Below are 22,631 nucleotides of genomic sequence, written 5' to 3'. Positions count from 1 at the left end.
TGTATCTTTCCTCTTCTTGTTTAGTACATCCACAGGCAGCAGTGGAGTGTAATTAGCTGATTGATTGCCCCAGTGAAGTTACTAGGGCCAACAGGAAGAGGAGGCTATTATAACAACGAATGTATCCTGTAATCAAAGTTTGGTTGTACTGGGATAAGTATTAGTGCATCATTTTATATGTTAATGGGTAGTTAATATTTAGTGTTTTAATAAAGGGGACTGAGGGGTCTATTTACTAAGCAGTGTTAGGAGACAGGGTGAAAAGTGATAAGAAAGTGATAAGGTGCCAGCCAATCAGCTCCCAACTGTCATTTTTCAAACACAGCATGTGAGATGACAATTGGGAGCTGATTGGCTGGCACCTTATCACTTTCTTATCACTTTTCACTCTGTCCCCTAACACTGCTTAGTAAATAGACCCCATAGGCTTTAATAGCTCTGCTACTCCTACCAAGCACAGAGCTGACATTTGTTCCTGAGGGAAAGCTGAAGTTACCGTTTCCTGCTACAGTAGCACCACATATTTTAGTTGCCATTCAATCAAAGGAAATAATTTCTAAATGTATAACTGACCCACATATTTGTCACCCTGCACAACAACCAGGAACCAGATTTTTTTTTTTTCCTCTCAATGAACATTGTATGAGGTACTTATTTGCTTTCCTTCTCTCTGTCAGACAGCCCTCCTGTATAAAGGCAATATAGACCAGCTATGACTTCTTCCTGTGTAACATATAACATTCTAGCCCTGTATCTGTACGTCTATCAACAGGAACCAGAAAGATTAGCACAGCTCATAAATATATTAGCTATATGATCATATGATACTATATATGATACTATACTTTTATAGTATTCCTAAATATCTGCAACACAAGATCATGCAGGGAATATCTTCTTTATGTATAAATACCATTAATAGACCCCGGACAGGTGTGAGAGACGGCGATGTTCATGTATACTCCTGTGCGGAGCTGACTTACTAGATAAACATATATCTTCTGCGTGTGAAATACAAGCTCTCTCTGCTAGCTGTAGCACATAAAGCAGGAACCAATGTTGTGAGATACAGCCAGCTGGCATGATGGCCTAACCATGCTTCTGTTCTGTGCTTGCTGCCAGGTCTTTAAAAGTGAAACCGGGGAGAACCTGCTTCAGATAGAGGCGCATGATGATGAAGTGCTGTGCTGTGCATTCTCTGCTGATGACCGATTAATAGCAACGTGTTCAGCAGACAAGAAAGTGAAGGTGAGGTCCTGCAAGTACAAGTCGTATTGGTAAATAGCAACTGTTTGTTTGCATATACAGTCATGGCCAAAAGTTTTGTGAATGACACAAGTATTGGTTTTCACAAAGTTTGCGGCTTCAGTGTTTTTAGACCTTTTTGTCATGTTACTATGGTATACTGAAGTAAAATGACAAGCATTTCATAAGTGTGAAAGGCTTTTATTGACAATTACAAGTTTATGCAAAGAGTTTATGCAAAGAGTCAATATTTGCAATGTTGACCATTCTTTTTCAAGACCTCTGCAATTCTCCCTGGCATGCTATCAATCAACTTCTGGGCCACATACTGACTGAGGGCCGCCCGGTTCTTGCCTAATCAATCCTTGGAGTTTGTCAGAATTTGTGGGTTTTCATTTGTCTACCCGCCTCTTGAGGATTGACCACAAGTTCTCAATGGGATTAAAGTCTGGGGAGTTTCCTGGCCATGGACCCAAAATTTCGATGTTTTGTTCCCCGAGCCACTTAGTTATCACTTTTGCCTTATGGCAAGGTGCTCCATCATGCTGAAAAAGGCATTGTTCATCACCAAACTGTTCTTGGATGGTTGGGAGAAGTTGCTCTTGGAGGATGTTTTGGGATCATTCTTTATTCATGGCTGTGTTCTTCAAAATTTTTAGCGAGCCCACTCCCTGGACCGAGAAGCAACCCCACACATGAATGGTCTCAGGAGATCATTGCACAATGGAAATATATTGTATCTAATGGCCAGATAGTGTCTAGGAGCATCTGAAATGTGAAGTAAAGCAGATGTAATTATCATTCATTTATTTTTAATGAACACACTGTAAAATATATGTGCAGGATTCCCCTTCCCCCAAACTGAGTAGGATGCATTGTGTAAAACAAGTGTTCACTGCCATGTAAAATTAATTTCAAAATACGGGTGTGTCACAGTCCTGCAGGCTGACCCTCCAGATACACCAATCTGAGAATCGCTGCCCGTGTCTTTTGCAGGTTACCTCATCACATGTGGCTAACTAAACTGGATAACTGCCACCAGCAGAAGAAGAATATAATGCTAAAGCATAAGGTGAGCTTCTGCTCTCACCTGCATACACAATAATCAATACTTAGAAAAATAGGTAACTTGAGCCATATGAGGCCTTGGGTCATAAAAACACAGATCCAGGACTAGAATTAATGTTTAATTCAAGAACATATTCAAAGCTTACTGTATGTACAATAAGTTACAAAGAATATAATAATCTTATAAAAGGATAACACCGTTACTTTCCAGAAAAGTAAATTACATAATAAAAGGGAGCAACAATCCATTTGGATCACGTTGGATTAAATGGTTCTGGGATGAGTCCTTCCCAGTGACGAATTATGGATCATCTGTATCCTTCGATAGCCTCATGGAGAATGAACAGTGTTTCATATTAAACACACATTTACATGCCCTTTCACAGGCTGCTCTGGGTCATTTCCCCACCCCTTCCCCTTGGGATAGTTTAACCTTTCCATTGTTTAGGTGCCTGTAACACAGGGTCTCCTGGTCATCTGAGCAATGGTTGAGTAATTACTCACCTCATCTTGTTTGAAGTTCAGCTGGCTAGGAGAAAGATTTACCACCTTGCTGGTTGGTCTGTCACTCGTTGGCCTGTAAGCCTAACCCCCTGTGGGGTTATAAACCGACCCCACTCTTTGATCCGTGCTTCAAGTGAGAAAACCACAGACATTAACAACTTGTACACTGAGCATAGAGCAATAAGTAAACACTATCCATTCAATTACCTCTCAGCTATACAATTTAAAAGACATTTTTCCTACAGAAAATAGATAGATATTACATACAATGTAAACAGTACAAATTGTTAGTACGCCCATACCAAGAAGAAATGGGTTTCCCTGCTACAGGGTGCAGCAGTTTTCCTATGTTTTCATAAATGGGTGTGTTTTTATAAGCTGTGACCAATCCAGATGTATTCATAATCAGTGTGCAGCATACACCAGGGTTATAGCACAGCACCCGCAAGTCAGACCCATTCAGCCAGCTACGTTAACAACTTTTTACCAGCCGTTTAGTCTCAATTCGCAACTACATGCCAACACTACGCCCTTACTCTGCTTTGGCCATGTTTGCATGCCCATTCCAACCCCGAGCCTGGCCCCCCTAGTTGTGTACATTAAGAGAAGACACACATGCACACTAAAAACTCTGAATAAGAACTAAAATATAATTGAGGGCATTTATGAAGACTGATGTAAAGTAAAAATCTGTGTTACTTGCAGTAGTGAATCAAGGGAGGAATGTATTATCCGGCTATGTGGGGGTTTAGTGGTATCAGTGCACTTTATGTGCACGGATACTGCTTCTCCCCCATGTTGAGTGGTAAATGACAGGGGAGCCCTGAGCCACTGGTATTATCGATGCTGCGATCTACAAGATAGTGCACCGATTTGCCACCCAATATTTGAACGGTCAGTGGCACTGACCATTCCGTCAGCTACAGCTATTAATTTTGGCAGCTGCAGCGGTCGTTCCCCTACCACCACCAGGCTCCGCTGGGCTGCGAGAGTTTGCGCATGCCCAGTGGAGCCTGCCTGAGGTAAGACATAGCTCATCAGCCAGGGCCGGCTCCAGGGTTCTGAGCACCCTGTGCCGGACCCTCAGAGAGCGCTGCTCGCAACCGAATGTGGGGGCGTGGTCTAATTGCCATAGGCCACGCCCCCTGTGTGACGTTATTTGGAGGCGTGCCCGCATGGCACGCCTTCAAATAACGTTAGGCTGGGGGTAAAGCCCAGCACTCCATCACTGGATGGGCTTCCCCCAACCCTCTCCGGGGGTCCGGCACTGCGGCACAGCTGCGGCGGTGGGGGTCCCCAGCCTTCCGATTTGACCACCCGCGGGCCACTTTGGCCCGTGGGTGGAACAGCGGGACAGTACTGTCCAGCTGAAATCGGGATGCTGGGGAGGGGTGCCGCCCTCTACGGGTGGCGCCCTTGTGCGGCCACACTGGTCGAGCACCCCTAGAGCCGGCCCTGGCATCGGCACTAGGCTGATGTACTGTGGGGTCTGGCAGGGATCATTGGTGGGGGGAGTTTTTACTCCCTACTCCGGCAGACGAGATGTTTATACATCTTTTCGATACTGTTCCCTGCTTAATCTCAGTAAAGAGGCGAAGCAGGAAGAGTTATAGTGGCACGATGCGTTTTACTATAATACATCTCCCCCCAAATTCTGTAATTGTACTATTGCAGTTCAGAAAAACAATGCAAACATTGTATTGGTTGCTACGGACAACACCATTTTCCTTTTGGAAACAAGTTTAATCTGCTGAAGTTAGTGGCTTTGAAGTCCGAAGTGTGAAAAGCACTTAGAACTAGTAGTTTTTCAGGTTGTCAGCTGCTCCTACGTTTCAAAGGTTATGAAAAAAATTGTTATTATGCAAGTATAAAAACAGAGATAAAAACATAAAATAATACATCTACAGATGTGTAATTATGTCCAAAGCATTGATGAAAGTTCCAGCAAAGTACACATGTAGAAAGGGCAGAATAAAAAAAACAAAGGGTAGTTTTTGGTCCTTGGTAGTGAATGGGTAAGTGATTATTATTATTTCCGTTCAAAGATGATCTCATAACATGCCAACGTGATGTGTAAATATAATAATGTTTGTCTATGAAGTGTAACTAATGTACATTTATGGTAACAAGTACATTAAAGCTCTCAGTCTATGGTCAGTAACGTTACAGGTATGGTTTTATCCATTTCTCCTAGATTTGGAATGCAGTGACTGGGACACTGATAAGAGAGTATGAGGAGCACTCCGAGCAGGTCAGCTGCTGTCAGTTCACCAATGGAGACTCTCCTTCCCTGCTTGCCACATGTTCCCAAGACTGCTCACTCAAAGTACGTCAATCTGTCTGAAGGCAAAGCTACATTTTAAATTGTAATTAGTATTACTACAGTTTCTGTTCATCATTATTATTTTTAGCTAGGCACAAAGAATAGAGGTGCCATTTTGGACACATACATTTTGTGCTTGTTTCTCCAGTAATTACTATGCTAGCTCATTGGGGCAGAAAGGAATGGTGCTGTAATTGCTATACACTTATGTTGTCTGTAAGGCAAAGCAGAAATAATTGCTATTAGTCTGCTCGATCTTGAAATATCAAAGGATTTTCAGCAGTAAATATCACTTGTTAACTCTAAACAAGCTTAGTTGTTGTTCAAGTGTTTAATGCTTACTTGAAAACAGGTAGAAAATGAATAAGATAAATTAAATTGAATATTATATTAATTATGGATTTCTAAATTCGGAAATACACAAATAATTTAATAATTTTTGTATTTCCACTGTCTTATTTGTGTAGATTCATTTTCAGTGCTGCAATCCTTAATAATGGTTGAAAAATGATAGGAAGCTAGTTTTTAATCAAATTTAAAGTCTTTCTAGAATTTTGGTGTACAGGAAAATGCTTGTACAGTGATTTTGCAGTGTTTTTTACAAGTTTGTAAAAAGTCAGAATAAACACTTTTCAGCTCCCATTTGTAAGTACAAAACCTCTCTCCCATCAATACAACAGCTCCACATACCTGTCCCACATCATTTACATCTCCACATACCTGTCCCACATCATTTACACCTCCTCATACCTGTCTCACATCATTTACACCTCCACATACCAGGGCCGAAACTAGGATTTTTGTCACCTGTTGCAAGGCCATAATTTGGCGCCCCCTAAAAAAATACAACAAAGAGGACAAAAAGGGTGTGTGCTTTTGTGACACAGTAATGCCCCTTATAACACATTATGCCACACAGTAATTCCCCTTACAACACTAAGCCACATTAATGCCCCTTACAACACTAAGCCACATTAATGCCCCTTATACATTGTGCCACAGTAATGCCCCATATACTTTATGCCACAGTAATACTACTTATACATTTTGCCACAGTAATGTCCCTTACACATTAAGTCACAGAAAGGACCCTTATACATTAAGCCGAGTAATGTCCCTTATACATTAGGCAACAGTAGTGCCCTTTACACATTATGCCACAGTAAGGCCCCTTTTACATTAAGCAACGTTAAGACCCCATCTCACTTCTCTTACCTGCCAGGGCCACGTGGTGGGTGAGCTCAGGGTGGCATGGGACGGGGCTGCCGCACGCTGGGGAACTGTCAGTATTGCCATCATTGTAATGTGGCTCTGCGCGCTTACCAATTAGAGCTCATAGAACAGCAGCCTCTGCTGATTGGCTGCCGGTCCGCGAGCACTGATTGTCTTGCGACCGGCACCATATTAGACTGACAGTGCCTCTGTGCCTCTCAAGGCCGGGCTGCGGCTTAAAACCCACAAGAGCAGCAAACTAGTCTCCCGGCAGCCTCTCCCCGGTGCCCCCTCAAGTCCGGCCCCCGGGTCACGTACCCCACCTAGTTGCGGCCCTGCACATACCTGTCCCACATCATTTACACTTCCACATACCTGTTCCATACCATTTACACTTCCACATACCTGTCCCACATCATTTACACCTCCACATACCTGTCCCACATCCTTTAACCCTTTATTGAACTTTTTAGATAAAATTAATCTGAAAACTGATATATTTTTATTGTCCAAATTATGCAATTTAAACCCCTCCAAGTACATAATTAGTCATTCTAGCACCCTGCACCTGTCAAAACATGTGCAGTTCCTCTTTCCTGCCTGGGGTGTCACTCTCCCCTCTGGTGCTTATAGCAAACTCTGGTCTGTATATGAGAAGTTTATTGCATCAGCTGAGTGTGCAAGAAGCACCAGAGCAGACACCCCAGAAAGGAAAGAGGAACTGCTCATGTTTTGACAGGTGCAGGATGCTAGAATAATTATTCATTGAGAAGGGTGTACCAGAGGTTCTGCACTATGGGCCTGATTCAGAGATGGACGCTAATGTGATCGCAGCTGCATTTTTGTACGCAACTGCGTAAATATGCTAATGTTTGCAAAGATCACCTGAGCATATAGGCGCCCACTGCTGCCTTCTTACCTGCTTGCAACGACGCATGCTTGTGTAAATATCGGTAACATCAATGCAGATCAAGCAGCCATCTTGCCCTTGCGGCTGTTACCACCCCCAAATGAAAGCATCTACTGCAAGCATCAATCATCCCTTCAATGTAAAATGCATGTAAAGGCAGGTGATTTCAGTGTGGGCATGCTGAGAAGTTGCCTGATTGTTATTGTTTTTCCTATCCTTAGCTAATTATCATGACAATTCAATTTGTGAAATTGAAAGTAAAATTCATTCAGTGATGTTTTTTTCCTGTTCGCTTTGAGGCCTCAGTACAGTGTTGTAAAGACATGAAGCATAGTGCACAGGAATATTATAATACTGAGGTCACCTATAACACTTGTATCTTTGGATATACAGCTGTGGGATACTGAGAAGAAGTATTGTAAGAATACACTCTTTGGTCACTCAGACTATGTCACCCATTGCAGATTTTCACCTGATGATAAGTATTTGGCCAGTTGCTCTATGGATGGCACATTAAAGGTACGTGGCATTGTTATGATGCCTTGGGTATATTATAACTTTTACTTGGTTGAGTGCGGTGGATGGAAACAATCTATGTACAGTGAGATGAAACAGAAGGTAAAAATGGGCCTGCCAACATAGGATTACATCCTAAGGGTGCAATATTATTCTTGGCAATGTGCTGCAGTGTGTGTACATAATAACTGAAGATTCCTTTTCATAATAAATAATATGTGCAGCTAAATATTGCGGTAATGTTTTGGTGGCACGTTGCGGAGAATTGATTTGTCCCCTAAGAAAATGTGGGAAGACTTGACACATAAAGTAGTGTAATAACAGTTGTAGCCTTTGGAGTGGAATATTGTGGATTGTGACATACAAATCAAAATGAATCATACATGTCCTGAAGTTAGTTAGGGCACTTCTGGTGTAAATTCGGTTAACTTTGGCTACCACTGGCTGTGCTGCAAATGCTCCGCACAGTAGGCCCTGGAGACTCAGGGGCACGTGACCGTCAGAGTTGCCATCAAGGGGGTCTAAGACATTGAGAGTCCTATCTTATGGCAAGAAAGGCAGATTGTAACTTGCTTTCATTTCTTGCTGGTGAGTTTAAATCCACTATAGCTGTGGTTGGTTTAACTATTCTTTCTAAGCGATTAATTCATTGATCAGCATCTAATGACATTTGAACACCCCAAAGGATTTTTATAGGATTACCTAGTGTTTAATTGCTGTCATTTAGTGATCGAGAGGCCAACATTGCAGGGTGGAGGCCCGGAGCTGCACTGTATGTCTGTTTAGCAGCCAGCAGCCACTGAGTGCATTGAGAGCGGCGGCGCCACTACCTGGTGGATATATATGGATGGATATATATATAAAAATATATATATATATATATGTATGTATGTGTGTGTGTGTGTGTGTGTATATATATATATATACACACACACATCAATACAAAGATCCCCCTGCCCTTCCCAGTGGCCGGGCTATATATATATATATATATATATATATATATATATATATATATATAAAACATTCTGCTTACAGTAGCTGCAATACAAATATCTTTCATCCATTATCCTCCTGCCCATCCCAGCAGCAGTAGGAGTTGTGGTGAAATGCAGGGGGCAGGAGTGAGAATCAAGAGGCTGTGGTGAGATGCAGGGGATTGTGGTGACATGGTGTAGGTAGTTATGAGATGCAGGGGGCTGTGGTATATGTGTGTGTATATAAATCTATATATATATATATATATATATATATATTTTTTTTTTTTTTAATGCTAATTGAAAGCGTGAAAAATGCTTCTGCTGTTCATTGAATATTAATTTATATCGGTTTCCTATAAAAATGACATCATGATATATAATTTTCACTATGTATAACGTTTGATATGACTTGTGCAGAGTCCTAATGTGCCAATAAAAAAAGTAAATGAAAAAGCTATAGTCTAGCTATTTACTAGTACCGAATACAGCACACACACATTCTTTTTCTCTTTATAGCTCTGGGATGTATCATCTGCTAATGAATATAAGTCTATTGATGTTACAATGTCCATTCAAATTCGTGATAAATCACAGTTCCTGTTGAAATGCTGTTCCTGGTCTAATGACTGCTCCAGAATCATGGTGACTGCACTTAATTACCTGTATGTAAGTATGCCTTTACACCCTATTTAATACAGTTTCATTATATGTATATCTGGATACACAGTTTATGTGCATCTTTTTATCTTCTTGAAGAAACTCTGGCCCTGTATTTTTTTTCTTTTTTATAATGTTCTTAGTAACTGATTAAACAGCCAAAATATTTAGTACTACAGTGTTTCCATGTCTGCTTTCAGCTTTTCAGTCAAAGTTACTGAGCTGTGATAATCCTCTCGCATTACAATAGTTTGGTCCACTGATTTATATGTGTTGAATCGTCAAGGTAGGCATGGGGGCCCAGACGGTGTATTTGTGTTGTGGCTGGGTCAGGAAGCTGGCAAAGAGTTGGTAGACACAAATCCTGTATTTTCTGGTAGCCTATGGATATAACTTAGAAGTTATTCATTCCCCTGTGCTAGGCACAACTAAGTAAATAAAAAAAATTGAGTTACAGTCCCCTTATATCTTTATTTTATGAATTTTACCTTTTCCATGTGACATTTGGCTTGAATATATAACTGTCATATTTTTCACACAATACAGATATTTGATGTTGGAAGCAGTGATCTTGTGTCTGTACTTGAGGCCAGTCAACAGACAACCATATTATACTGTGACTTCTGCACAACCAATCAGATTGTAGCAATGGCCCTGTCACACTATGTTGTCCAGGTAATGTCACTATTTTGATGTAATGTTGTATATATTTAATAAATCACACTTGAGAAAGTGATACTTTGGTGTTTATGCTGACTTAAGGGGCCCATATACCTGAGCCGGGATTCCCCCTTCTGCCGACGCTGACCTAATTCGCAGATAGGTGCCCAAAACCGTTGTTCTACGGACATTGATGGCGATCTGTCACCGGATTGGGCAAATTCTACATATCAAAAATCCTCGACTAGCCGATTCCATCCATTATCTGGTTGGGATAAGGGAATTGAGATTTTTTAACGTGTTGAATATTCCCAATCCCCCCAGCCCCGACGTCTGCAGAACGGGATATTGCGGCAATCCATCGAAAATGTATGGAGGCCATTAGCCTTGCTGGCTATGGGCTGCTGTAATGATGCCTCTCATAGTGGCATGTGCTTTGCTCCATATACTGACAATAAAGAAGATGCTATGGGGTCAATCCTATTAGCCGCGATGATCTCGCCGTCACGAGTCATCGTGGCAATGGGCACACTTTACGGCAGCTTGGGTTCGCTAAATTTTGTGTAGGGCTGCAAGCAAATTTCCGCGAATTCGGGCTCAGTGCGGGCTGCGAAAGGTGTGAGGTCCGTTGCCGGCATTTTAACGCCGTTGCAACAGCAACTCGCACCTTTCGCACATAATATAATTGACCCCTATAAATGTAGAATTTTTTTGACGCATTTATTATTCTTTGTCATTTATAAACAGAAAAAAACATTGCTACATATATAGCAGCTTATTTATTGCTTGAAGTCACTGGGCCTGACACTGAGTTTGAGCACAATTTGGTTCAATTTCACAGACATAAAATGCATTCACTAGAAAATCGGCAGAAGAGTGCAGATCTGCACCGGTAGTATATGCGCCTGGATTACGTCATGTACACATGGATTATAACATTTGTTTTAATAACTAAGTGCCTGATTCGGAGATGTAGGCTCATTTCGCCCATGCTGTATCTATGTATGCAGCGGCTGTGCAAAATTATGCAAAATTCACAGAAGGCATCTTAAGCAGAAAGACACCCACTGCCGACTTCTCTTATGCGCTGGAGGACTGAAGATGCATCATCAGATCACCTGCGTGAACATCGAACTTCAGAGTGACCCTCGGGTTACACAGGCTGTTCGGTAAAATCACGCTGCCAGGGCCAGTAAAGTTACATCCAAGGCCGACATGCCCCCGTTTTCTAGAACACTCCCTGTTGCTGCCCCCAAGTGCCAACAATATGTCAATCATGCTGTGACTTTTGGGGCTCTGCGACCAACATTGCAGGACCAGATCTGCACATGTGCAGTGCGGTTCCTGCGCATTCGCCGATCAATAAACATAAGAGATTTACCGAAATATCGTTTTTACATAAATCTCTGAATCCGCCCATAAATGCGCATCTACTAATAAGTTTGGAAAAAAGTAATCTAGAACAAACCGAAAAATATTTTAATACAGTAGGTACTTCTTTTTATGGAGGAATAAAACAAAAATAGACAAAATACACTCACACAATCATATATTATTAATATATGCAGGAGTGAATCAGTAATTAGCCAATCAATAGCGTTTAGCTAAAGCTGCATTTGCACCTGACCTCAGGAACCCACAATTGATACGACTTTAATAGACAGATATGCTTCTCTGTGTCGGCACGTCTACATATGTTCAAAGTTTCACGAAAATGCCCTAACTATTGTCACTCTATGGAGGTCCATCCCTTCCCTCCCCATGCAGTCGCAACAGGTCAAATTTGTGCAAATCTGTATATTCATATATGTGTGCGTCCTATTTTCTGGGCCTGCACAATTTCTGTAGCTCCCAATATAAAAGTTTCAGTTATGAAAGGCCAATGCTAGTGAGGATCAAGAATGCAGCCAGAAAATTGTAACCAAAGTCCCTTGAAAATTTATGGGGAAAATAAAAGCATTATGGCGCTTTCAGATGCTTCTAGTGAATGTGGACTTGTTTCAAATAACTTCTAATCTGTGAGTTTCCTTATGTGAATCAAAAAAGGTAACATTCATACCGTGCACTGGGTTAAGATATTTTCATTTATTTGTTGGCAAATATTGCGCTGTTGCTTGATAGGCACTGCCACAATTGGGTATCATCTTGTCTCAGTGGTCTCAAAAAAAAAGTAAGAAATGGAAAACCATAGTGTAAATCAGTCTGTGGATATTGCCCAATACGATTGTAGCACTCACATTTCTTTAAAAGATACAGGGCCTGATTCAGAGCCGTTCGCTGCTGGCGAGCGCTCGCTCTGAATCAAGGCGGGGATTTTTTTCTATTTATTTTTTTCTTCAGGCCGCTCGCTAAGCTGTGGGTGGTCACAATTATCACGACCATCGGGCTTGCGAGGAGACCCTGTGGTAAGGGTCTCAGCTCTCGCAAGCCCTAGTGGACTTCCCGCTCTAATAGAGCAGGAAGTCCACTACTGACATCACTAGTGATCGTGCAGTCGTTTTCATGTCTGCTAGTGGATGGGCACCTTAAGGATCTGAAAGTGACAGTTGGCTTTTATTTATTATAATGTAGGAATATGGCAACTTGCAGAGCTCAAATTCTGAACAATTTTGTCATTAAACAGCCACCTCATTTTTTTTTTATTCGATTACTATAGTGTGTGTGGGGCAGTTCATTAAAAATACAGCTACTCTATTTTGTACTACAGCTTTAATGTGCTCTGTAATCATCCTGCCATGCTGGAGAGACTGTGTTACTGTCTGCAGTGGCATTTGTGCTTACTATGTCATTGTGGAGTCATGCTGGGCTTGCTATTTACGCATATCAAGCCGACACTAATTAGCAATTCACCTGCTGGACTTGATCACTCCAGTGAAAGGATGTCCTGATGATCTTTTTGCTGCAGCTTCTGACAATGCAGTTACTCTATGCCAAAGTCTGTTATTGTTCGCTTGCTCTCTGCATAACAAGCCCAGCGAATCTCCCCTATGAAAGCCTAGTCACATAACAAGAAAAGGCACTGAAGGCATAGGAAATGAGCCTATCTTAGTGATACTTAATACAGCTCATTAGGTTACACACTCATTTTGTACGTTTTAGCGGTTACAATATTTCGGATGCTAAATTTGTCATTAAAGATTATTATGTAGAGCTTAATGTGTGTGTGTGTGTGTGTGTGTGTGTGTATGTATATGTATGTATGTATGTATATATATATATATATATATATATATATATATATATATATATATATATACATATATGAGTCAGCACATCCGTGTAGTCCGTAGAAAAAAAGTGTAATAATCCAATTTGCATAGCAAGGCAATGTCAAGGTTTAGAGGGGCTTGCGGATAAATGAAATATATAGCAGAAAGTCATCATAAAAATAGCAGCAAGTCATCATGAGAAATACTCATCACAAGTCCTCCCTCCGGTGTGTAGCGCCCGACAGCCGTTTTGGTGTCAATCCGACACCTTCATCAAGGGCATGCCGTCCTTATAATATAAATTTTCTGGACATATATATATGTATATATACACTGGAATATTGTTGGATTAGCTATCTAAATGTTGCGCCATAATGTGTATAGTATTGTCTTGCCTCTAGAAATTGTTGTCCTTGTAGATAATTTTAAGGAACACAATACCAATGGAGTCACGTTTTGTGTGTCAGTGATGTTTTTAAATGTATGATGTTATTGCTGTAAATGCGTGCGGCATGTTTTTTGCTGCACAGATTTATTTTTTATGTGTTTTGTTATTGGGTTGCTTAGCAACCTGAGACGGTGACCACGTGGGGCGGGTGCGGGCGGATGACGTCATCACCCTGCGTTGGACTGTTTGGCCGCGCTGGAGGGGACTTCTCTGGCCCGCTCTGCAACAGGTGTGTCTTGTTTTAATGTTGATTGGGGCAGCTCTGGGGGTATATGTATGTATGTTTTGGTGTTTTTAGTACTGCTGTATGTCCCTGATGGGAGTTGTTCCCGAAACGTAGGATTAAAGGACGGTTTTACCCTACACTACTCAGTCTCACGAGTGCCTCCGTTTATGGATCTTTATGTGTGTGTGTGTATATATATATATATATATATATATATATATATATATATATTTTCTACTTCAGGGTCCATAGGGTATCCACAGGATACCTTGGGTATAGGTGTGACGTCAGTCGCAGGGCACCAAAGAGTTAAGCTTTCAGCCTCCCAGGATGCACTAGGTCCCCCTCCTATACCCCGCCCCCGGGCCAAGGCACCTCAGTTTAGTTTGGTGCCCGGCCGGAGTCGGGTGCACCTGTTGGAGTGGGGGCTAGAAGAGCCCCTGAAGCTTCTTCTTCATGCAGCTGTGGCTGCACATCTGGATGAACAGCATGGACTGTCAGTCCTGACGTCCATGCTGTCTTCCCTACACCCCGCCGGTACCAGAACGCCGGTACTGATCCGGGGATGCTGGTGGGCGTCTGGGGTCACAGCTAGCGGTGACCCCAGATGCTCCGGACCATGGCCGGATTCAAGGGGGACAGAGGTAAGCAGCGGGGTCCCGCGGTGGGTCCCCGCTGATCACATGGTCCTAAGTCCCCAGGCAGGGGGCTCCCTGGGGACTGGCTGCAGCGTGGAGCCAGGCAACCAACCTGCGCTTCCACTACCCCCTGGGACAGCGGACCGCAGCAGTGCGGTAGCGCTGCGGCGTCCCAGGGGTTAAATGCATGCCAGGGGAGCGCGCCTTCCCTGTCTCACAGCCGGCGCCTCCCCCGCTGCACACAGCCCTCTCTGCATGCTGCCGACTGGTCCTGTGGCAGTGCTCCTCCCCCAGGCCAGCCTCCTCTCTGCTCCTCGGCGGCCATCTTCTCCAGAACGCATGGTGAACGCTGCTGGAAGCGCTGGACGGAAGCATCGTGGTCTGGGTCCCCCCGCATACCTCTCCTCCGCTGTGGCTCAGGTCTGTGTATGCAGCGCTGTGTCCTACCAGGCCCTGTGTCTGTGTAGTTGAGTGATCAGCGCTGTTAGTGCAGGAATTGTTATTTCTCTGCATTGTATGTGACTGTGCTAGCGCTGCCTGTAACTTTTCTTCTCTAAACTGTCAGCTTTATTACTGTCCCTGTTCTTCTGCTAAAGCCCTTGCGGTGCGGTGCTGCAGGGTGGTCTCTCGCCTATTTAATACTTAATTGGTGAGAGAGGTCACATACGTGGTGCCATCATGTCTGAAAGTGATTTTCCCCTCCGGCTACAGTGTACCACGTGCAAAGTACCGTTAGCGGAGGGGGAGGGTAGCGCGGAGGGCCTTTGCCGGCAGTGTTTGTCCATGGCGCGGCCTATTACGGTTACAGCACCGGTACAGGAGCCGCCCTGGGCTTGTTTCGCTCAGGCGTTAACAGCTTTAGTGGGCCAGTTAGCTCCGCAGCCCGCGTTTACTCCGATGGGTTTGTCCCAGCAGTCTGTGGTGTCGTCACCCATGCAGGGGTTCCCACGACAATTGGTGGTACCCCACAGTCTCCCTATTTCCCCGCTCCCGGGTTCTCAGGAGCCAGCGTGGGTTAACTCCCTGACGAGTTCTGTACAGCACTTGTCGGATGTGTTGCAAGGGGAGTCTGTGATGCGGCCTCATAAAAGGCCGGTGGCGTCTCTGTCCGCTCCTTATGAGGATGACGAAGGGACGTCTGATGATGGGGAGATTCTGGATCCTTACGATCAGGAACCTCTCCATACTAAGGACGCTGATGCTAAGTCCAAAGTATATATTCCTGGACTTATTCGGGCGGTCCGCACAGCCTTGGTGATTGAGGACGAAGTTCCCCCAGCGGCTAAATCTAAGTATGCCTTTTTCAAAGATGTGAAGGGCGATGCCACAGTCTTTCCTCTTTCGGGTCAGTTGGTGGACCATTTAGAGGAGGCGTGGAAACAACCTGGCAAAAGATACCAGCCCCAGAGACGCCTGGCGGTGGCTTATCCGTTCGCGGATAATTATTTTGCTAAGTGGGAATCCCCTCCACAGGTGGATTCTCACGTGACCCGTCTTGTCCGTAGTGCCACATTGCCGATGCCATCCATGTCCTCACTTAAGGATGCTACGGACCGCAAGGTAGAAATCTGCCTGAAGTCCGCTTATTCCCTTGCAGGGGGGGCAGCACGGCCGGCTATGGCCATTTGCTGGGTTGCCAGAGCGATGGAGCGCTGGGCGGATTCATTAGAGGCTTCTTTTGAATCCGACTGTCCGGCCGAACAGGCGGAGTTGATTGGCAATCTCCGTGATTCGGCCACCTACATCAACGAGGCGGCTCTAGACATTAGTACTCTGGTGTCTAGAATTTCTTCAGCAGCGGTGGCTGCTCGTCGCACCTTGTGGCTGCGATCCTGGAAGGCGGACGCAGATTCCAAGAAAGGTCTGGAAGCGTTGCCGTTTACCGGAGAAGTTCTCTTCGGTCCGGATCTGGATAAGATTGTGGCCACGCTGGCGGCAGCCAAATCTGCTTGTCTCCCGTCGGCCGCTGCTCCTTCTGGTTCGGGACCATCGTCCTTTCGGTCATCTAGGGCCCAGGGCAGGCCCAAACCACAGTCGTTTCCTCGACAGGCTGGCCCTAAGAAATCGGTCAAGCCCCGGAAGCAGGCATGGAGTACCAGACGTCCGGCCCCCAAGCCAGATGACAAGCCTGCGGCCTGACGGTCCGGGCCTCCTTTTGGGGGATCCCAGGGTGGGAGGCCGCCTGCTACAGTTCGCCCAGTGTTGGTCGACCACTACGACAGACACTTGGGTTCTGGAGGTGGTTTCCCACGGATACGCCCTCTCCTTCCGGCACAGACCCCCGGCTCGCTTTTTCACCACGGGTCTCCCATCAGACCGGAACAAGGCTACGGAGCTGCGGAAGGTATTGCACACTATGCTCCAGGCTGGCTGTTCCATTCTCCCAGAGGGGCCAGGGTTTCTATTCAAATCTATTTTTGGTACAGAAACCCAATGGGTCATATCGTCCGATTCTCAACCTCAAAGCACTCAACAAGTCTTTGCGGGTCCCGAAGTTTCGGATGGAGACCCTACGGTCCATCATTCTGGCGCTGGAACCTGGGGACTACTTGGTGTCATTGGACATACAGGACGCTTACCTGCATGTCCCTATTCTTTTGCGCCATCAACAGTTCCTCAGGTTTGCAATCCGCAGCGACCACTTCCAGTTTCGGGCGTTACCTTTTGGCCTGGCAACAGCACCACGTGTTTTCACCAAGGTGATGGCGGTCATGGCGGCTTCTCTGCGGCTGCAGGGAGTCCGCATGTTGCCGTATTTGGACGACCTGTTATTGGTGGCAGGATCTCCAGAGCTCCTGTTACGCCACTTGGACCTGACCATTGCACTGCTGCAACGGCACGGCTGGCTAATCAACTGGCAGAAGTCCACTCTAATCCCGTCTCGGAGGATTCTGCATCTTGGAGCCTTATTGGACTCGGGACAGCAAAGGATCTTCGTGACGGAGGACAAGATCTCTGCTTTACAGTCAAGGGTGCGCAGTTGCCTGCACAGCCGCCGGGTGTCCTTACACTCGGCGATGAGGTTACTGGGCTCCATGGTGTCGGTGTTCGACATGGTGGAATACGCCCAGTTTCACTCCAGACCTCTGCAGCACCTGATCCTGTCCAAGTGGAACGGGCTGACTCAGTCTCTGAAGTCCCAGACGATTGTGCTCACCCAGGAGGTTCGCCTGTCCCTTGCGTGGTGGTTACAGACGACCCACCTCAACAAGGGACGTCCGTTCTGGGTTCCAAATTGGGTCCTGTTGACAACGGACGCCAGTCTTCGGGGCTGGGGAGCAGTTTCGGGTCCACACTTGTTCCAGGGCAGGTGGACGCCGACAGAAGCGGAGCTTCCAATAAATATCTTGGAACTCCGTGCGGTCTTCAATGCTCTCCAGCAGGCACAGCGGTTTCTCCAGGGTCGCCCGGTGCAGGTCCAGTCGGATAACGCTACCACCGTGGCCTACATAAACAGGCAAGGAGGAACTCGCAGTCGGGCGGCTCTCGTAGAGGTCTCTCGGATCCTGGTTTGGGCGGAGCGCAATCTTCCGGCCATATCAGCGGTCTTCATCCCGGGAGTGCTAAATTGGGAGGCGGACTTTCTAAGTCGCCAGGACGTTCATCCGGGGGAATGGTCCCTGCACCCGGACGTTTTTCAACTACTGGTGGACAGGTGGGGTCTTCCAGAAATCGACCTCATGGCGTCCCGGCACAACAACAAGTTGCCGGTGTACGGGTCTCGCACAAGAGACGAAGGGGCGTTTCTGGTGGATGCTCTGTCCGTCCGGTGGACGTTCCGGTTCGCATACCTGTTCCCTCCGGTCTCCCTTCTTCCACGGGTAATCCGGAAATTCAAACAGGAAGGAGGGACGCTCCTGTTGATAGCTCCCGCGTGGCCCAGACGGCACTGGTTCTCAGACCTTCAGGGTCTGTCCGTGGACAGTCCTCTGCGGTTGCCGCTACGACCGGACCTTCTGTCTCAGGGTCCTTGCCTTCACCCGGACCTGACTCGGCTGTCTTTGACGGCGTGGCTGTTGAGACGGCCATGCTGAGGTCCCGGGGGTTTTCCAGCTCTGTGGTGCGTACCATGTTACGAGCTCGGAAACCGTCTTCCGCGAGGATATACCATCGCGTGTGGCATACGTTCTTCCAGTGGTGTCGACCGAGAGGTTATGCACCGCGGGAGTTTCGTCTGTCTCGGATTCTCGCCTTCCTGCAAGCGGGACTAGATCATGGGCTTCGCCTTGCTTCTTTGAAGGTACAGGTTTCGGCCCTATCTGTCTGGTTTCACCGTAGGATTGCTACAATCCCGGATGTGCGCACCTTTATGCAGGGTGTTCTCCGCATTCAGCCGCCCTTTGTTCCACCTGTGGCGCCTTGGGATTTGGCTGTGGTCCTGAGGGCTCTCCAAGGACCGCCGTTTGAACCACTGGGCTCAGTGGATCTTAAATGGCTAACAGCTAAGACTGTTTTCCTTCTGGCCATTGCTTCGGCCAGACGTGTTTCTGAGTTAGGGGCTCTTTCTTGTAGACCCCCTTTCTTGGTTTTTTATGGGAACAGGGCAGTGCTCCGCACTCGGCCCGAGTTTCTTCCCAAAGTAGTTTCCCAGTTTCATGTTAACGAGGAAATAGTTGTTCCGGCCTTTAACTCACCGGGTCTTTCCGTGGGTGAGGCCTCTTTGGATGTTGTGCGGGCCTTAAGGACTTATGTTGACCGCACTTCTTCGTTTAGGAAGTCGGACGCTTTGTTTGTCCTCTATGGCTTCCGTAAAAAGGGTTGGCCTGCTTCAAAGCAAACTTTGGCAGCCTGGATCCGTATGGCTATTTCTGAAGCTTATCTTCATGAAGGCCTACCGGTCCCTCCTTCTCTGAAGGCTCATTCCACTAGGTCTGTGGGTCCTTCGTGGGCAGCTCGACGTGGTGCCTCGGCAGTTCAGATCTGCAAGGCTGCTACGTGGTCTTCTGTCCATACCTTCGTGAGGTATTACAGGTTTGACACCTTCGCCTCTCAGGATGCTTCCTTCGGGCAGCGGATTCTCCTTTCTGCACAGGAGCGTCCCCACCCTTAAAGGATACTGCTTTGGGACATCCCCAAGGTATCCTGTGGATACCCTATGGACCCTGAAGTAGAAAATATGAGATATGGTAAGAACTTACCCTTGTTATCTCTATTTCTACGAAGTCCATAGGGTTCCACAGGACTCCCGCCCTGTCGCACCTGTGCTGCAGATGGGCTTTGCTCTGGTCACCGGTTTTCCGTCTCCCTCTGGTGAGAATGTGATTCTTGTATGTGTCCAGATCTTTGTTCTCTCTCTTCCTTCTCCTCCTCCGGCCTATGGCTTGGTAACTAACTGAGGTGCCTTGGCCCGGGGGCGGGGTATAGGAGGGGGACCTAGTGCATACTGGGAGGCTGGAAGCTTAACTCTTTGGTGCCCTGCGACTGACGTCACACCTATACCCAAGGTATCCTGTGGAACCCTATGGACTTCGTAGAAATAGAGATAACAAGGGTAAGTTCTTACCATATCTCATATTTTATACACATGTATTTATGTGTGTGTGTATATATATAATATATATATATATATAATGTATACACACCACGATATGTTTATATGTATTTTGCACCGCACCCCTCTCCTTACGTTTGGTTAGGCGGGACATGTGCGGGCAATCATACTCTGAGTACAGTATGGGTGATTTCACTTAAGTGTAGGTTATCCCTGGAGATGCAACAAAATTAGACTCAAGACCCATCCCATGACAGTTTCTTGAGAGACTCTTACAAATACTTGAGGGCATCTGCAATGATATTCCATGCCATGATGATGATGAGGACTATCTGCAGCATTGTCTGGCTTATGATTGGCTGTCTGCGTATTGGCCTATTTAGCTGTCACTAAATTCAGTACTGTAGCATTGTGGCTGTATTATATCAACTTATGGATGTCTATTCACATTATATATTTGGACTACTGCAGGAAGAAACAAATCCCATTTATTTTTTTAAAGGTGTAAACAACATATGTAGGTGCTTATATGTAATTTGATTTTTTATGGAAAATGCAACTTGCAATTACTAATAACTGTCAAGACACTATTCTCTTGTGCTGCAGCATTCATTACTGCATAGCGTATCAGCATATTTATTGCTTGGAGTCACTGGGCCTGACAGTAAGTTTGAACGCAGTTGGTCCAACTGTGTTCAAACTCAGCGTTATTACTATATTGTATTGTGCACAATAAGGGTAGTGCGATTTTTAGCATTTACGACTAACGCTGTCATGCAGCATCTCTACCATATCTTTAGCCATAAGCATACACATGCATTTTGAGATATGTGTGACTCAACATACACATGTAAATATATCCAACTCTAAATGACATTCAAAGTGTTTGCAATGTATATTGAGCTGTGAAACCTGTTGTACCAGATTATCCACTGCAGCGTAATCAGCCTAGTAATTCCAGTGTGTCTTTTCAGCTGTGGGACGTAGACTCCAGGAAAAAAATAGCAGACTTCAATGCCCATTTAAGTTGGGTTCATTGTGTCAAATTCTCTCCTGAGGGGTCTTCGTTCTTGACATCTTCAGATGACCAGACTGTGAAGGTATGTTACCCTTTTGAAGTAGGTAATTTCCAATTGTTTTTATGTTATTTCAGAGCACAGTGGCAAATGCAAGATTTCTAGAGGGAGATTTGCAAATGTTTGATTTTGGAATGGTTGTGGCCAGCAGGGGCGTATCTACCCATCGGCCAGGATGGCACTCGCCAGGGGCGCCGACCAAAGGGGGGGCACCGTCCGGCAGTGCCACCAGCAACCAAGGGGTGGACAAGTACCCTGGCCCCACAAGTGTAGGGCAGACCGCAGTGAGAGCGGTCTGCCCTACACCGTTTACAAACACACATCTGCCAGCGGCGGCTGTGGGTTTATAATAGCAGCCAGCTAATGAGAGTCAGGCAGACTCTTATTTGCTGCTGCGTCGTCCGCGGAGGGAGCCGGCTCCCCCCGCAGCATGTGATGGGAGAGACGTTATACGTCATGACGTCTCTCCCATGCAGGAGAAGAGCAGCCGGGACTCAGTCAAAGCAGACAGCGGCTGTCGCGTCAGGAGCGGGGATCAGGTAAGTTGAATTTTTTTTTTGTTCTTTGTGTGTGTAAGCCTGGCACTACAGGGGGGGCACTGAAATAGGGCGTGGCAGCTACTGGGGGCACTTTATGCAGGGGTGCCCGTTACTGGGGGGGTACTGTATAGGAGTGGCCACTACTGCGGGCAATTTATGGGGGTGGCCACAACTGGGAGCACTGTATAGGGGTGGCCACTACTGGGGGCAATTTAGGGAGTGGGTGGCCACTACTGGGGGCACTGTATAGGGGTGGCCAATACTGGGGGCAATTTTGGGGGGTGGCCACTACTGGGGACACTATATAGGGGGGACTACTACTGGGGGCACTGTATAGGGGGGGTCTACTACTGGGGCTACTACTGGGGGCACTGTATAGGGGGGGCTACTACTGGGGGCAATGCAGCATAAGGGGGATTATTACTGGGGGATTACTATTGAGGGCACTGCATAGGGGGGGGTGGGGGGTGCCAGTCCATTACATTGCCAGGGGCGCCTGGATCACTAGATACACCCCTGGTGGCCAGCCTATGATGAGGGTATAATCAGCACTTAACAAGCTACTGTCTGCCTTTTACAACGTGCAGTGTATGTAAAACTTCAAACATACACTGACGTGCCAAAAGTTATGGGATAGGTGCCCAGTATTGCGTTGGACCCCCTCTAGCTCGGTGAAGTGCAGCAACTCTATGTGGCATTGATTTCACAAGTGGACGGAAGACCTCTGGAGAGATGTTGACCCATGCCGTCTGGATAGCTTCCCAAGGCTCCCTGATAATTTGTAGGTGCATGATCTTGGGTGCCAATGGCCCTCTCCACAATGTCCCATAAATTCTCAGTTGTCTTCATATCGGGCGAACGTGGTGGCCACACCATTTGTCGGAACTCTCCAGAAAACTGGGACTGATGACATGGTGCATTATCCTGCT

General features: G+C 45.9%; 1 protein-coding gene across 4 annotated transcripts in view; it reads left to right on the top strand.

Annotated features, from left to right (window-relative positions):
- APAF1 (apoptotic peptidase activating factor 1) overlaps window positions 1-22,631 on the top strand; it is a 100,096-nt gene that overhangs the window by 59,448 nt on the left and 18,017 nt on the right. For all 4 annotated transcript variants that reach the window (XM_088465414.1, XM_088465413.1, XM_088465415.1 and 1 more), the window contains 6 exons: window positions 1,123-1,248; window positions 5,012-5,143; window positions 7,656-7,781; window positions 9,275-9,424; window positions 9,962-10,090; window positions 21,062-21,187. In XM_088465414.1, coding sequence (XP_088321540.1) covers window positions 1,123-1,248; window positions 5,012-5,143; window positions 7,656-7,781; window positions 9,275-9,424; window positions 9,962-10,090; window positions 21,062-21,187 — 789 coding nt within the window. The remainder of the gene's footprint in view (window positions 1-1,122; window positions 1,249-5,011; window positions 5,144-7,655; window positions 7,782-9,274; window positions 9,425-9,961; window positions 10,091-21,061; window positions 21,188-22,631) is intronic.

The sequence above is a fragment of the Taudactylus pleione genome, unplaced genomic scaffold, assembly GCF_031769625.1.
Source record: "Taudactylus pleione unplaced genomic scaffold, aTauple2 ptg001990l, whole genome shotgun sequence".
NCBI lineage: Eukaryota > Metazoa > Chordata > Amphibia > Anura > Myobatrachidae > Taudactylus > Taudactylus pleione.
Note: the sequence above shows the minus strand (reverse complement) of the source record. Positions and strands in the feature narration are given on the sequence as shown.